This window comes from Podarcis raffonei, chromosome 15 (assembly GCF_027172205.1).
Source record: "Podarcis raffonei isolate rPodRaf1 chromosome 15, rPodRaf1.pri, whole genome shotgun sequence".
NCBI lineage: Eukaryota > Metazoa > Chordata > Lepidosauria > Squamata > Lacertidae > Podarcis > Podarcis raffonei.
The window spans coordinates 41,629,640-41,647,489 of NC_070616.1; the positions used below are offsets into that span (position 1 = coordinate 41,629,640).

General features: G+C 46.0%; 1 protein-coding gene across 3 annotated transcripts in view; it reads right to left on the reverse strand.

The window, feature by feature from the left end:
• DOCK5 (dedicator of cytokinesis 5) overlaps positions 1 to 8,733 on the reverse strand; it is a 145,343-nt gene extending 136,610 nt beyond the window's left edge. For 2 of the 3 annotated variants that reach the window (XM_053366506.1, XM_053366507.1), the window contains exon 1: positions 8,425 to 8,733. In XM_053366506.1, coding sequence (XP_053222481.1) covers positions 8,425 to 8,467 — 43 coding nt within the window. In that variant the 5' untranslated portion in view covers positions 8,468 to 8,733. The remainder of the gene's footprint in view (positions 1 to 8,424) is intronic. The other variant, XM_053366504.1, reaches the window with a different exon arrangement.
• Positions 8,734 to 17,850: the final 9,117 nt, after the last annotated feature.

A 17,850-nucleotide genomic window follows, 5' to 3' on the forward strand; every position in this document is an offset into this window, starting at 1 on the left:
TTAACCATTTGCTTTCCTATGCATTTGGAACCACAAGTGACCCCAAATGAGCATAAAGACAGGTCAACCTTTTCTCTCCAGCCAACGCCACTACTAATAGCCTGATGCAATGTTCAACCATGTTTCAAACCTTCCTTCCACAGCATTTTTTTAAATGAATGTTTTACTAAAAGGGCACTGGGGTTAGTTAGACCCCAATTAAAGTAAATAACAGGGCAGGGAGACATGGCGTATCCCAGGAAGTGTGGTATAAATGCCCACAACATACTGAAAATGTTTTAACAGCACAATAGGCTGCTTTATGCTTATGCTACAATTAACTGCTCAGTACTTTTGGATTTTATTATTTTTGCATCCAGCGAGTTTTGAGCTGAAAGAAAAAGGAAGGTCTCTCAGACCCCACAGGAATTTACACCACAAAGGATTACAGAACCCAGATAACATCACAGTGCCCCAGGAGGTGCTAATGAACTCCCCATGATGCACCGTAATCCTTCTCAATTTCAGTTATTGACATTCAACATACATATTATCGAATACTTCTTTTTGCAAAGGTACCCTGTAATCAAATTGCAAACATAGGAAGCTACCTTATACCAAGTCAGACAGTTGTTCCATCTAGCTCAGTATTGTCTACACAGACTAGCAGCAGCTCTCTAGGGTTTTGAGCGGGGGAGGGGAGCATCTGCAGCCCTAGCTGGAGATGCTGTGGACCTTCTGCATGCAGGACACATGCTCTTCCTTTAGGCTACAGCCCTTCCAATTAATAAAATGCTTTTTACCAGCATAGCAGCTTTATGTAGAGGCTATCTGAGCATCTCTCTTGGAAAAGGCTCCATCCCTAGAAGTATGAACTTATAAACAAGCTTGGGAAGGGCTATTTGTGTTGCTCCTGGTTTCTGGAGGCTCTTTGTATCTGCAAGGAACTTGGGCAAGTGTATGTATGATTTTCAATTCTCCATGGTCTTCATTTTACATTCTGTCCTGAAAAACAGATGTACACACACACCACAAAACACCCCAGACTTCTCTAGCCCTGTCTGCGTCTGAAGGGTGCACATGTGCAGAATTTTATGTGTGCCTCTAAATTACACAGAAGTAGATCCTCAAGGGCATTTCCTTCTGGGGAACCTTCCAATGCCAGCGGTGGATGGCAAAAGCGGACAGAGAAACAAATGTGAATTTCACATTTTTAAAGTAGGCTAATTTTCACTCTCACTCAGACTGTTCTGTCCTCCAGCAAGACAAGCATCCATTCCAGGCAGGCAGAAACACACAACAAGAGTTCAAAGTGGAACCAGCGAGATATAAGACCTGGGGAGGGTGCTTTGGACGAGAGCCTTGGCGGCCAGATAGAGGGGGTGAGGGCCACATCTGGCCCCTGGGCCTGAGGTTCTCCAATCCTGCCATGTCAACCTTTGGTTTCTCCCTCTGAGCTTTTTAAAAGGAAATGCACCAAGTGTCAGGCACATATACCCTTCGGACTCGACCCAAGGCACTTTCAAATGTGCTTATTCTGTACTCTTGATATCTGTGCCGAAGTACAAAATAAAACGTAGGATGCTGCTTTACACCAGGCCATGTTCTTTGTCTGTCCAGGCCAGCACTGCCATCTGACTGACAATGGATCTCCAGGGTCTGAGGCAGAGGTTGGATGGCCATCCGTCATGAATGATCGAGCTGAGATCCCTGCATTGCAGGGGGCTGGACTAACTGACCAACTCTACGATTCTATACATTATGCTCTTAGCAAGGATGCATGCCTTCGAATTAATCACAATGCCTGCAGCATCCACGAATGTGTGAAATCCCACAAATATGCCACACTTTCCAGTGGAAACAGCTTATAGATTCAACATTATATCATCTGGTGATAACTCATCAAGTGATATGGGATGCTCCTAGACTGTTAATATTTTGCAAGTGTGATTCAATTGCATATCAGCAAATTAGGGCTGTGCTATTAAAGTGAATATGGTGCAATTGTGCAGCAAACCCACTTCAAAAAACAAAACAAAACCCGAAACTGGGTTTTTTGTGGGGAAAGAAAACTGATGTGGGAATAGACTGGAAACTGTGGGAAACAGTGTTGTCAGGAGACATCATATAACCCACCAACAAAATGAAACAAAAGCCAAATGGAGGGTGGGGGACCCCAAAATTGATTATATCTGGGCATGCTCAGTGGCCAAAGAATGGAAACTGATTGTGGGGCAGGAGTGTGGGGAAAGAGAGAATTGCATGAGGTGCCTGGACCACTGAAAAGCAGCACGGCATGCTGCAACATTTTGTTGCAGGTCCCACTTCTTCTTTGTCAATGAAGATGCTGGAGACTGAACTTGGGAGGTTCTGTAGTAGATGCAAAGGATGCCCGTAGCCTACCTCAGACTGATAGAGGAGACCACTGCGATGGGGGGACACCAAGCTGCATTAAGGAAGAAGAGACCACACATGGGGAAGTGAGTTATGTGTACATGAAAACATCCATGTATGTATGACTAATGTGAGAAGAGGAACTCGTAGATCAAGATGTGGGAGAACCCAAAGATTCCACAAAAGAGGGTCAGAAGCGTGTCTGTGAAGGCAAAAGGAAGGGAAGTGCTTTTTTAAAAATGTTTTATAAAACATTAGTGTGGGGCCATGCAGACTGCCACTAGAATAAAGAATGCTAGGATGCTCAGTCAAGGCACGAAGGATTAGAAGCAGCCTGTTCAGTCCATTATATCCACTTTGAGGAAGTACAGTGGTACCTCGGGTTAAGAACTTAATTTGTTCTGGAGGTCTGTTCTTAACATGAAACTGTTCTTAACCTGAAGCACCACTTTAGCTAATGGGGCCTCCCACTGCCGCCGTGCCGCTGGTGTGCGATTTCTGTTCTCATCCTGAAACAAAGTTCTTAACCCGAGGTAATATTTCTGGGTTAGCGGAGTCTGTAACCTGAAGCATATGTAACCTGAAGTGTATGTAACCCGAGGTACCACTATATTCCAAGCAGCTTCTGAATCGAAAAATTAAATACATCTAGAGAAGTTAGAAAGAGTAACATCATGGAGGTCTGCACACTATAGCTGTGTTCAGGTGACTGCCTAAATACACAAATTGTGTATCGCAGGTTGGTGGGGCAGACGTGCACACACAACCCCCAGCCCAATGTGCCCAGACACATTACCTCAGACCTTCAGCCCTCAACCTCTCCCCATGCTGAGATATTTTTCTTGCGCCCCTCCACTTGCTCAGGGACCAGAGTTTGCATAGTCCAGCAAACGTCTGGACACATCTTGTCCACATATGTGCTTGTACAAGTTGGTGTCCTGCAACAGAATTCAACATTCTGAGACCCTGTGGCCCTTTTTCTTCTTCTTAAAGTTTCTAGTTCTTATGGCTGAAGAGATAAGCTTGATAATGTGCAGGCTGGGCCTGGAGAAATATCAGGAACTATAAGGAGAGATGAGCATGAATCACGCCGGTCAGGACATGAAATGTTTTGCATTCTGCACAGTTTGTTGCCCTGACCATAACGGCAGCCACAAGCACAGAGACTTATGCCAAACAAGCATATATGTGAGGAGATGTGCATCAGTTGCTCAGATTACACAGCCCATAGCTTTCCTGGGCACTGAGTAGGCCTGGGCAATGTACTAATACATCACCCAGGACTGGTATGATGGCCAGAGTGCAATAGCAGCTTCACCCGGTGCCATACTGCGAGTGAAGCTGCCAGCGCTCCCGAGTATCTCTGCGCCCAGTGGCAGGGACAAGTAACTCTGGCCCGGGCTTGAAATTGAGTGGATGGGTGAAGGAGTGTGGAGAATCAGGCGGGGGGGGGGATGAAGGAGTGGTGAGATCAGCTGGATGCACACCAGAGCTCAGAGGAGAAATCGGAGGGGAAGGGGCTGGGGGCTGGGGAGGCTAGTGAGCAATGCAAAGCAGGGAGGCAGCACTTATCCTTGCCCGTGTGTGTGTGTGTGTGTGTGTGTGTGTGTGTGTTGCATCCCCATCTCACAGAGTTTGGCTGGTGATCCATCCCAATGATCTGCTCTGCCACTGACATGTGCAATTCGGGCCCAACCAAGTAAGAAGCAAAGAGAGGCAACAGATCTTTTGCCTGCAGGGAAGCCAAGTGCAATCCTGTACCGAGGAACTGGTCTTGCAGAGCAAGGATGCACAACAGCACTTTTCTAACCGTAAGTCCTACTGAATTCAATGGGGCTTACTCCCAGGTCAGAGAGTACAATTGCAGCCTGAGTACGGTTCCAGCTCATGCCACTTTCACCAGCCCTAAGTGATCAGCCCTAAGTATGTTCTGTCCTTTTTCTACATTATCTGCACAAAAGTTTGCATTTAAATACATATTTTGAATATATTGTATTTCAAAACATTGGGTTGTGTCAAACACTAATCATTCCAGGAGCAAACCCACTAAATTCAACGGACTTGGCTAATTTACGGTTTACTCTAAGTAGAAGTTGGTTGGATACAACCAACTATGTCAAAATAATAAAACACCTCAATGTGTCTCATTGTATTTTATCTTACAGGCCACATTCTTAAAAACATTATACGGTTTATAGTTTTGAGACAAGAACTGCAGCACACCGCTCAGAACAGTGCAGAATCAGACAGACTGCTATGTTCTAATCTGGGCATTAGTACAATTTGTATCGCAAAGATCAAATTCCTCCAGTGTCCCCAGCAGAGAGAGAAGGTAAAGTCCAGGGGTTTCCAAAGCACAACATCTCACAGCATCACAGGGGTAGGAAGACACTGGAATCTTGCTTGGAGTTCAAGTGGGCAGTTAAGGAATTTCACTCTTCTGTTCCACCAGAAAGAGAGAGAGAGCCAGCAATCAAGGACAACCAACAAGGACCCCTTGACTCAAGTTGATTTCTTGCCTTTCTCTTCTCAATGAGAACCTGAACATATTCAGAGTCCTTGGCTGGATCAAGATGGGTGGCCCATCTAGACCAGCATTCAATTTCCGGCAATGGCCACCCAAACACTTTTGCGAAGCCCATAAGCAGAACATGAAGGCAACACACCTACTTGCTATAGTTCACCACATGATATTCAGAGGTACACTGCCTCTGTCCTTGGAGGTTCTGCTTAGCTTCCATGGACAATAGCCACTGATAGACTTGCCCGCTATGAATTCGTCTAACTCCCAATCAAAGGCATCAAACTGAATGCCCTACATTGTTCATAAAGATTTATTTCTTTATGCCTCAAAGTTCCAGCAACATTGCAAGTCCATCTATTGCCTACATTCAGGTTGTGAGCACTGCTGGTTATATAGCCAAAATGGTACTATTCACACACAAAAGAGGGAGGCTTCAGTAGACTTCAGGGAACCCAGAAGGTTTGTACAAGTAAAAAAGAAAAACTTATAAGAGGGAGAGGTAACTGTGCAGTATTACATTTACTTAATACAGTCATACCTTGGATCCCAAACGCCTTGGAACTCAGACATTTTGAATCCCGAATACCGCAAACTCGGAAGTGACTGTTCCGGTTTGCAAATGTTCTTTTGGAAGCCGAATGTCCGTCAGGGCTTCCGTGGCTTCTCCTGCAGCCAATCAGAAGCTGCGCTTTGGTTTTCGAACGTTTTGGAAGTTGAACGGACTTCCGGAATGGATTCCATTTGACTTCCAAGGTACGACTGTACTAAAGTACTTTAAAGGAGCAAGGAGAGGAAGTCAGGGAGGGCAATGGAAGGGAATACTGTAAACTGGAATACTGAATAGGGAGACCTTCACGCTGCAATATTTTGTTGCAGCTCCTTCTTGTCTTTTTCTTTTCTTTTAAACTCACTTATGAATCTTCCCTCCTGTCAATGTTTCTGCCCACCCTTCTGCAACCTGGTGCCTGCCAGACGTTTAGGACCACAACTCCCAGCCTTGCTGGCTGGGGCTGGCGGGAGCTGTAGAAGAGAACACCTAAAAGGCACCAGGATGGGGAAGGCTCCTTCAGCCTCTCCTTCTAGGTAAGGCGCTCCAACTCACAGGTCTGTTTTGCTTGCCCTTTTCTTCAGCTTTCCCAGCTCAAAGACATCCTTTCTGAGATAAGGCGGCCAGAACAGAACTGAAAAGAAAACCATTTATAAAACGGTTTGGGGAACCTCTAGCCTAGGTGTTGATTGGTAACTAGGCCTCAAACCTAATGTTTTTATGACTTCACTCATATCAAAATGGGTTGGGCCATCCATACTGCATGGGGGCCGGGGAGCTCCTTGCCAAGTGCCACCCTGGATTTCTGCCCTGATGGCACTCTGGTGGGGGCTTAAAAGGCAAAAAAGGGGGAGTCAAAGGAAAACACAGTGCTGGGAGCATGGAATAAAACTGAAAGTTGAAACGAAAGGATGCCATTTTGCAGTGGCGTGAGAGCAGCAATCTTTGGGGGAAGATTGGAAGAGGCATTGGGGAAGAGGTTGCATTTTTATTCCAGCTTTCCACAGAACATCAAGGAACCATACATAACTCTCCCCCTCACCCTTTTACAATTATTACAACAACCCTGTGAGGCAGACCAGGCCAGCTTCACCTAGCAAGCTTTGTGGCCAGGACAGCATTTGAACACAAGTCTCTCCAGTCTAAATCCAGTGCTCTAACCCCCAAGACCCAGCGAACATGAACAGGACTTGATTTTGGTCAGGACTCCGCTTAGTCCCACCACCTGTTTTCAGTTAAGCACTCTGCACGAGAACATGTGAAGTGTCTCTGAGCACATACAAAGCGCCTCACTGAGCAACCTCAACCAACTCTTACACCATTGAGAATAGAGGAAAACACTTCTGGGTCACAATGGATTTTTCTTAAGGCTCTCCAGATGCTGTTGGACTGCAACTCCCATCAGTCCCAGCCAGCACAGGGATGATGGGAGTTGGAGTCCAACAACATGTGGAGTGTCACAGGCATTAGTCTTCACCGGGCACAAAAGACCCACCACTAGGCATCACAGTCTGACCGAGGGTTAGTCACAAGAGCACATAAATCTATTGTACAAATCAGTATTTCCCCAGTTGTTGCTGGACTACAACTCCCATCATCCCTAGCTAGGACCAGTGGTCAGGGATGGTGGGGGCGCAGGTTAGTCCAACATCAGCTGGAGACTCAAGTTTGAGAAGCACTGGTATAAATAGAGAAATAAAGAAATGGTCACACAGGTGGACATCTACTTTTAATGAGGGGGCTGGTGCAGTGCCAATTTTGTTGTGATTGTAAGTTTCTAAGAAATTTTGTGAGTGTGTATTTATACATGTGCTGTATACATTTTTAACTCTATTAATGTTTAATTGTTTTTAATGAGTTCTCCCTTATGTTTTTAGCTGCTCTTATTTTATCTGTAAGCTGCTTTGAGGGAAAAGGTAATAAAATAATAATAATAATAATAATAATAATAATAATAATAATAATAATAGTAATAATAATAATAATAATAATAATAATGCAAATCCCAGATCTGAAAAAGGTTGCTGGGTGACTGTTCCAAGCAGTGCCATTTTTCTAGAAAAAGAGGTGCTGGAACTCACCATGAACGCCTCCCTTGTTCTCTTATAATGGCAACAGGGCCAACCTGAGAGGAGCCAGAACTGAGTTCTGGTGAGTTCCGGTTGGAAAAAAGCCCTGGTTCCAAGACAGTTTAACTTGGAAAGGATGACTTCTATGGAAAAGCCCCATAAGCAGACCATTAGCAGCGAGGGCCAGAGTGACCTTTGTCAGAACATGCAGCCTTACGCCCCCCCCCCCCCCGTCAATTCACACAGAGCAAAGCTTCCTTATTCCACATTTACAACCCTCCGCAGCCTGCAGCGTGAATCAGAGGTCCCTTTGGGTGTGGAGCAGAGGGAATCCACCCGCCTCCCTCTCCCCATCCAGGCGGGATGACAGATCAGAAAAAGGTGTTAATGGGTAACCAATCAGCTTAAAGGATCTTGAATGCTCTCCTCCAGAAACTTTCAAAGAAGAAGGGGGGGTGGAGACGGGAGAGAGAAGGAAGAAGAAAGATTTATTCCTCCCGAGTTATAGAGCTGCGGTGGAGTTAACGTTTCCCCAAACGCGCTGCAATCCTACACACGCTCCCTCCGGGAGTAAGGCCCATTGAACTGAATGGGTGGTGTTTTTGAGCCGACCCGCGCAGCCAAATGTAACCATTCACACAATCTAGGGTGTTATCTGATCTAAGACGGGGGTGGGAGGCAGCTCTGCCATAGGATGGACTTTATCCAGGGCGAGGAGAGCGGGGAATAGTGCTAGGAAGGAAACTCAGCAAGCAAGCAGAGGGTTAATTCAGAAGATGCTGGGCGCGTCCCCACGACCCGGGCCAAGGAAGAAGAGGCAGACGGCACGCGTGTTGTTGCACGTGGGAACCGCAAGTCCAGTAAGGGGCGGGGGTGGGGGGAGAGGAATCCCTCTGCCTGCGATCACTCACCGACGCCGTACTTCTCGCGCTTGGTGGGGATCCAGCGGGCCATGCCGGGGCTGGGAGGGATCCCCTCCCCGCTCGCTCGCTCGCTCTCTGCCTCTTCCGCGCTCGGTGCTTCCAGCCCGCAGGCGGCTCCAAGTCAGCCCCCTCCGGCCTGCGCGGCTCCCGGCTCCGCCGCCGCCGCCGCCATGCTCAGCTCAGGGGCGGGATCCGGCCCGCGGCGCTGCCCTCTCCGCCGCTGCACTGCCCGCCCGGCGCCGCCGTCGACGGAGGAACTTTCCTGCGCTGCTCCGCCCGGGCGGCCCGAGGGTGCAGCAGCAGCGCCGCCGCCGAGTCAGAGCGCAGGGGCGGGAACTCGCCTCCGCCGGGAGGGATCACCTGCTCCGCCCTGCTGCCCGCCACGGGGAAGGGCGGGCGGGCAGCCTCCACCCCCGGGGGGGGGCTTCCTCGGGATCCCAGTCCTGGGGACCAGCATCCCGGCACTCAGCTTCGCAAGTGGACTTACTCCCAGGACAGCGCTGGGGAGGAGAGCAGCCTTACCTGCATCCCGGCAAAGGCTGCGGTTCCAGGACTTCCAAGGAAGGGAGTTTGCCTTCTCGTGCAAATGGCAGGGGGGCAAAGGGCGAAAGCCCCCTCCCACCGCCTCGGTCCCCATCTGGATCAGCCTGACTTCGATTCACTTTTAAAAGAAAAAGGGGGGGAAACCTCATTCATGCAGCCGCTCATGACTTGGATGGGGTCGTGTCTAGTTTGGCAGCTGTGTGTTATATGCCTTCAGCTCTGACCCAACTTACTTGGGAATAAGCCCCATGGAACTCAGTGGGGCTCACTTCTGAGTAGACCTCTACAATGCCATGATTGCATGAATAGATAAGGGTGGGATTGCACTGTAACCCTCTGCCTGTGTGGGGTAGTTTTGCTTATTCATTCCTTTTATTTGTGCCCACAGCGGCTTGCAACAAAGAGGAATGCATTTCAAACACTACAAAAAACAAGAATGTGTTTCAAACAAACATTACAAAAACAATCTTATAATAACATGGCAATGCAATAGCAACACAACATACAAAAAGCCATATTCCAATACATATACAACAAGATTACATAAACAGCATGCAGTATCCAATAGTAAAAATAACAAGGGAGCATCACAGTTTCACATTCGTCCTACAAATACTCACAGTCTTTCTTAGACAAAGGATTTTAGCTGGAAAAGCTCTCACAGAGCAGCTTGCAAATCGACAGAAATAATGCAGCCCCTTCCCTCAGGCTTACAGTATAAAAAGACCCAACAAGTAAGGAAAAATGGGTGAGGAGGGAAAAGGAAAACAAGCAAACTGTGAAGGGACGAAAGGCCTAGCCTTGCTGGTGAGAGCAGGAGAGAGAAAGAATGATAGTTCTGTGTGGTCTACTGCTTCTTTTCCTCTTCTAAAGAGAAGAAAATCCAGCCATAATAATAATAATAATAATAATAATAATAATAATAATAATAATAATAATTAATAGTACCCCACCCATCTGACTGAGTTGCCCCAGCTTTCCTCATTTCAGCTGCCTAGGCTAAAGAAGTCATTTTGCAGTTGCAATTTTTAAACAATTGGGAGTCGGAAATCCTTACTGATCTACTGCCAATCACCTAAATATCTACCTGATCTAATTTCTGCACAGCGATTGATATGCACAATCCAACTGTTAAGCTGAGAGGCACAAATTCGAGAGAATAGATTCTTAGAAACCATATACCTTCTAAATAAATGAATTAGAGGGTGGAGGAGCATTTGATTTTAGCAACATGATACTTGGCCTAGGAGAGCAACATATTTTACACTCTCTTCAGTATATTTTGCAATCAGTGGTGGGTTTCTGGCTCTGTGGCAGTGAGGGTGCTATCAGGCGATTGCCCTAAAAAAGCTTTTTTTACCTCTTGAAATATGGCAACGCTATCAATCTCCTGATAGCCCCTCCGCTGCCCCCAAATCAGGATCCACCCTATTTTTTGTGACTGGTTTTTTTTGTTAGTTTTAAAACTATGTTAGACTGTATTTTAAACTGTTATAACCTACCCGGGACCTCAGGGTGAAGGGCAGGTAATAAAATAAGTATGATGATGATGATACAACCCAACAAATATCTGGTAAAAGAAGGAGGAAAAAGAAATGGGATCCCAAATGCATGTTTGGGTTAAAGGCAGGTTTTGGGTCACAGATAGGGGTGAGAAATTCATTCAGTTTGCATTTAAAGGCGGACTCATCAAATTTTCAAAACAATGCAAACTGAGACATGGCTCAAAATCTACACTTCTCCAAATTTTGTAATGCAGTTCTGCAGCCAAGTATAATGCTTAAAGGAAAAGGTAAAGGGACCCCTGACCGTAAGGTCCAGTCGCGGACGACTTTGGGGTTGTGGCACTCATCTCGCTTTATTGGCCGAGGGAGCCACCGTACAGCTTCCAGGTCATGTGGCCAGCAGGACTAAGCCGCTTCTGGCGAACCAGAGTTGTGATGGAAACGACGTTTACCTTCCCACCGGAGTGGTACCTACTTATCTACATGCACTTTGACGTGCTTTTGAACTGCTAGGTTGGCAGGAGCAGGGACAGAGCAATGGGAGCTCACCCCGTCGCGGGGATTCGAACTGCCGACCTTCTAATTGGCAAGTCCTAGGCTCTGTGGTTTAACCCACAGCGCCACCCGCGTCCCATGTATAATGCTTACAAAAATGCATAAGCTAGGGGAAGGTGTGCAGAACAACACCTATAGTTCTGAAAATAGCATACAAAAATTCATTATATGGTGGAAAGTTGCTTGCTGAAATTGTATATTAGTCCAAACTGCACACAGAAATATGTGGTGAAATGCACACTAAACTGCTGGTGTATTTTCATGATGATTTGCTTTTTTGTTTTTGGAAAAAAACAGATTGTTACCGAAATGTGAAGAACAGAATTTAAGACTGGAACATTAAGAAGCTTGGACAACTGAAATTCACATCCCAAGAGATGCGTCCATCCCTTGCGATCCCTGCCTTGCTAGCGATGAATAAACATGGACCAGCACTTTAAAGAGGAGGGAAATGCTTTACCCAGGAGGACCCATGATGACGACATTCAAGTCATGCCCTAAAATGCTTTCGCCAGCCTTTCTTGCTGCCTGGTGCCGCTCTGTTTCCAGGCAGGGTTTTAAAGAAATGACGGGAAAGCCAAGACTTCCTCACAACCAGCAGAAGCTTCCATATCCCTCTCACTAAGCTGAACATAGTTGTGCATTTTAGTGAATACAAGTAGAACCTGTAACAAAATGTTGCAGTGTGGAATGTTCCTGTTCAGGGTTACAGCCAGCCTGTCCCAGTCTTCCTCCTGCATTCTTTCCTGTTTTCTTTTAATTCTTGCTGTCAGCGAGCATGATGTGCCCACTGAGCATGCTCAGTTGTCCTTGGGCTGGAAGAGTCAAACAAATGATTGTTCCTCTACAGCCTAATGGTACATTCCAGAATTCTCCTGCCTCCTGCCTCCTCCTGCTTATCTTGTAGCTCGCTCCTAAACTTAATCAAGACATGTAGAATCAAATTCAAGACACGATCAAGTGCTAGAATCCTGCGATAAAGTTGTACCACTTCAGGCTGCAGGTGAGGGATGCCAGTTTTGAATGCTACTCAAGAACAATAAAAACCTCCCTTCACATTATAAATAGACACACTAGGCAGGGGACACGCTCCAGCTTAGCTCATTCCTTGCTGTGCTACATTTCTCCTTGCAGAGAAGCTTTCAAGAATGAGCTTCCTAACCTCTGCAGCGTCCACATTACCAGGATTTGGCCCCAACTCTATTTCACTGCATAAGTAGATCTGGCCTTCCTTCTGAAGAAACGCTCTTAGGATTCTTTCAACAAATATGCACTGCACCTTTAAAGGTAGGAGTGCTAACCAACACCTGGTCAGCAGTGTTGGGAAAATGCAGCTCACGGGTTCCTTGCATGCACAAGGTGTTAGTCACCCTGTTCTGGCTGGGATCCTGCAATGATACGCCCAGTTTCTATTCAAACAGGCCAACGTTTTGCTGCAATTCTGCCTTATGCTTCTTCTCCAAAGCTGCCCTGAGCACACTTTGTGTGCTGGCTGGCTGTACTTGAGTCAAATATACATAAAAGGCTTTCTTTAAAAAGCCAAAAACAAAATGCAGCATGTCCAGACCAGTGGAGTTTAATGAAGAGTTCAAAATAGGTTGTAATTCCTATGTTCCATCCCTTACTCCTTTGCCAGAGCAAAGTAGGCCGACCAATGAGAAGGACTCTGGCATTGTGTGGTGCTGTTCTCCAGCCAAACAAGGGATACAAAAATGCCTATGGGGAAGAGCGCATTCGTAAAGGTCAGCATAAATCACCAATGCTAGAGATCTGCACTGGTTGCCAATTTGCTACTGAGCCAAGTTCAAGGTGTTTCTTAATAACTTGGGACCAGTTTACCTATGAGATCGCCTTGCCCTGTACAGTGGTACCTCGGGTTACATACACTTCAGGTTTCAGACTCCACTAACCCAGAAATAGTGCTTCAGGTTAAGAACTTTGCTTCAGGTTGAGAACAGAAATCGTGCTCCAGCGGCACGGCAGCAGCAGCAGGAGGCCCCATTATCTAAAGTGGTGCTTCAGGTTAAGAACAGTTTCAGGTTAAGTATGGACCTCCGGAACGAATTAAGTTCTTAACCCAAAGTACCACTGTATTTGCCCACTCAACCACTGTGATCAGTGGAATTGGCACTACTACGAGTGTCACATAATCCCTGCTCCTCATTTGTAAGTGCTCCATCATTTATTGTGGCAGCCCTTACACTTTGGAACTCCCCGCCTATTGATACCAAGCAGGCACCGTCACTGTATTCTTTTGGTGCCTGCTGGAAAGATTTTTGTTTAAACAAGCCTACCTAGATATTTAGAAAGTTGATGTGAGTTTTAATTTGTTTCAATCTGTGGTTGTGTTAACACTTTTTGTAGACTTTAAATTACTGCTGCAAATTATTGCTGTAGTGATAATTTTTATAGTTTTATCTTTTTTTGTAAATGGTTTTGAGTTGTCATCCTCCCCCCCGCCCAATCGAGCAGTGTATACATTTTATGAGATAAATAAAAAAGGGAAGGGAAATGCTTGCAAAATTTGCACAGACCTGAGAAAATTTGCAGGGAAGCCATGAATTTTAAAGTGGCATGATAGTGCTTTTGCGGGGGGTGGTGTCTGGATTGGACCCGCCAGCTGGAATAAATTCCCCACTCCAGTTTAAAAGTGTTCAAGCAAATGGAAAGGCAACTCAGCAGAAAGTAATTTAAAACAAGCAAACAGCTATAGCAGTTGTTCTTTTGTAATGAGCATTTTAGAACCATAGACTCGAAAGGCGGTAGGGAGTCTGTCTTCAAAAAGACCAAACATCAAAAGCAAAGCCACACACTTTGCTAGAAAATAAATACAAAAGGAGAGTGTTATAATAAAAGTAATCAGTAGATTATGATTTTGTTAGGTCACATCCAGAACTGTACCTTTGACACACATTCAGATCTTTCTCCAAACTGCAGTTGCCAAGATTCTTTTTTTTTAAAAAGATATTTATTGAGATTTTCCACCTTAATACATTAAAAAATCAAAAAAGAAAAAACAAAAAAGTTAAAAACACATAAAGTTTACAATCCGTATTTTCAATAACATATTTCCCTGACTTCCCCACACCTCCCCTTCTTATATTCCAATTCAAATTGTTAGTTCAAGAAGTTCTTATCCCCAATTTTTGACCTTTTTATATTTAATTCATTTTAGAAAAACCAATTTTAACTTATAAACATCAATATTTGTACATCAGTGCTCATTCTTAAAACTTTTTTCTAAAGTTGACCCAAATTCCCTTCCACGAATTCCCCAATTTTCATACTAATAACAAAACAAAATAAAAAAACAGATTATAATTGTACACCCTTTGGATTCCCAAACCCCACCCCACCCTTTCCCGGTTTCGATCCCCAACAAATGTCCATCAGTCTTAGTCTACTATCAGCCTGGAGACCTCACGTCCGAGGCTCTTAATTCTCTCTCAATTCCTCTCTGCCGGTTTTTTTGGTAGTCCTTAGTATTAAACACCAGATCTCGGAGAAGCTCTGTCCCAATAGGGTCCATGTTTCTTCCAGCCGGACCTCCATACTTAAAAGTGGAGCCCGAATCTTGTTTCTTACTCCTTTTAAGTCCAAATGTCCCGAAAGCTCCAACTTCCACCTTAATCAAATTTGTAATCCATAGGTCTTCAGATCTCCACATAAGGAGATCTCTCCATTCTTCAATCTCCAATTCAGACCAGATTTTCATCATCCAGTACTTATTTTCCTTTGTAACCATCATGTCAGGCCTCTGGCTCTCCTTTGTCATCTGCAACATTACATCTCCTCCTTCCTTTTCCTCAGAAACAACATACCGTATTTTTTGCTCGATAACACGCACCTGACCATAACACGCACATAGTTTTTAGAGGAGGAAAACAAGAAAAAAAAATTCTGAATGAAACAGTGGATGTATCATTTTTGTGCTTCATGCTGCGGCCACAGACATGTGATTTGACGGTGAGTTTGGGGTAGCCCAATGCAAAGATCCTGAGGATCCATGTGGATCCATGCTTTGTAACCACGTTTTTGCACCATTGCAGCCCCAGGCAACAGTGGGTGCGTGATTTTTTTGGTGCAGGCTGTAGCCATGGACATGCTATGTGATCTGATGGTGAATTTGGGGTGACCCAATGCAAAGATCCTGAGGATCCATGTGGATCCATGCTTTGTAACCACGTTTTTGCACCATTGCAGCCCCAGGCAACAGTGGGTGCGTGATTTTTTTGGTGCAGGCTGTAGCCATGGACATGCTATGTGATCTGATGGTGAATTTGGGGTGACCCAATGCAAAGATCCTGAGGATCCATGTGGATCCATGCTTTGTAACCATGTTTTTGCACCATTGCAGCCCCAGGCAACAGTGGGTGCGTGATTTTTTTGGTGCAGGCTGTAGCCATGGACATGCTATGTGATCTGATGGTGAACTTGGGGTGACCCAATGCAAAGATCCTGAGGATCCATGTGGATCCATGCTTTGTAACCACGTTTTTGCACCATTGCAGCCCCAGGCAACAGTGGGTGCGTGATTTTTTTGGTGCAGGCTGTAGCCATGGACATGCTATGTGATCTGATGGTGAACTTGGGGTGACCCAATGCAAAGATCCTGAGGATCCATGTGGATCCATGCTTTGTAACCACGTTTTTGTACCATTGCCGCCCCAGGCAACAGTGGGTGCGTGATTTTTTTGGTGCAGGCTGTAGCCATGGACATGCTATGTGATCTGATGGTGAATTTGGGGTGACCCAATGCAAAGATCCTGAGGATCCATGTGGATCCGTGCTTTGTAACCATGTTTTTGCACCATTGCAGCCCTGTTTTTGCATCAGATCATTGCTATGTTATCTGATGGTGAATTTGGGGTGACTCAATGCAAAGATCCTGAGGATCCATGTGGATCCGTGACTGGAACCACGTTTTAAGTAGGGAGGGAAGGAAAAACATAGAAGCGACAAGGAGAGGGGTGTGCAGAGAAGCAGCTGGCTAAGAATGCAGGAGAGGGGTTTTACCGGAGGGAGGAAAGGAAGGCAAAAGTCCCCCCCCCACACAAGCCAACCAGCTCGCTCTCTCTCTCCCCCCCCCAACCTGCATGTTGCCTTCGAGTCCCAGACGCACGGAGAGGAATTAGAAGGACGCTCTGCTGCTTTCCACTCTGCTTGCCTGGAGGGGAGGGGTTTTCTCTGCTCTTTGTTCCGTTTGAGCAAACACAGTAAGGAAACAGAAGCGGGTGGGCAGTAAGACCCTGAGGCAGAGCTTCCTCCTTTCAAGGCTTCCCTTCTCCGGACGATTTGATATTTGCCTGATTTTTGCCTTCACTCGCGCTTGTCAGCTCCAGGGACCACACATTCGCTCAATAACACGCACAGACATTTCCCCTTACTTTTTAGGAGAAAAAATCTGCGTGTAATAGAGGGAAAAATACGGTATATCTCTTTCTCCACACTCTCAAATCTCTCAAGTTTCTCTTCTTGTCCAGCTGCATGAACTTCCTGAGTCAAATCCTTATCAAATTCAATGAATTTGTTTACTGTTAAGTCCAGAGTTGCAACATTGGTAGCCAAAACATCAATTTGGCCTTGTAACTTTCCCAAGAGAAGAAAAACTCTGTCCAATTTAGCTTGAATTTTTCCTCCTTCAGCCATTCTTGTAATGTCCCAAAACCCCCTCTAGAGGGATTTTGGTTACTTAATCTTCCTTCCAGTTCAAATCCAAAAATCAAGTTAGTTTGTATCAGTTCTTCCTTGTTTTCAACAAAATATAACCAAATTGTAACAAATATATCCAGCAGAGACAGCAGAAACAAAGTTCTCTTTTTCCTTCTTGACAGCTAATTTGACAGCTGTCAAACTCTTCTATATCTCCTCAACAGGCTCTCTCGCGGATCACTCCCGGGTCCGGGGGGGTGGTACTCTCAAAATTAGCTCTTATCCTCCAGTAAAATTACTTATACTGCCAAATCGTGAAATTAATGTCTTTTACCCAATAAAGAAGAAGAAGTTCTCTCGACCTTAGTTAACTAGTCCTTGCTTTAAATTATTTACAAGACGGGGAGACGGACTTCCTGTTTGCACCTTCCCCAATCGTGCCTAATTCAAAAAAAAATTTTCTTTGCAAATCCAATTTCTGTACTACTCACGGGTTGTTGCTTTTAAAGTCCAATTGTTCACAAGAAGAAGTCAGCGCTCTCCGACCATGGCATGCGGCTTCACTCCGCATGAGAAGCAGTCGACTCTCAGCACCGCGCCGCTCGCCCGTCCCCCGTTCCGAAGCCTTTAAAAAGGCTCCTTCGCGGGTTGGGGGGGCGCAAATGGTGCCCGCCGAGTCACCAGGTTCACAGGCTTCAGCGCCTGTGATTTCTGAGGGTCCCCGTGTCGCCGCAGCGGCAAGACCCAAATCCGGAGCTCGGAGGGAATCCGCCATTAGTCGATGGTGCTAACCCGGAAGTCCCTGCGGTTGCCAAGATTCTTTGGGGGAAACTACAACTGTTCCAATTGTCCCTATTTTCCAGGGACAGTTCTGAAATTACAAAAGCCACCCCAGCTTCTGATTTGATGCTGGAATGCCCCTGTTTCCCCTTCCAGTGCTGCCACCACTGAACTGGAGGAGGAGGAGGAACCAGTGCTTGTTCTCAGTGGTGGCAGTGGCGGCTGTGCAGGAGCCCCATGTTGCCTCTCCACGGCCACTGCTGCCGGCCTCCTCCCTTGGGCAGCAGCTGAGGAGGAGGAGGGGCCACTGCTGCCACCGAGACCCAGCCTCAGCCTCACGTGACGCACCGGCTCTGGGGGGCAGGCAGGGCAGGGCTGC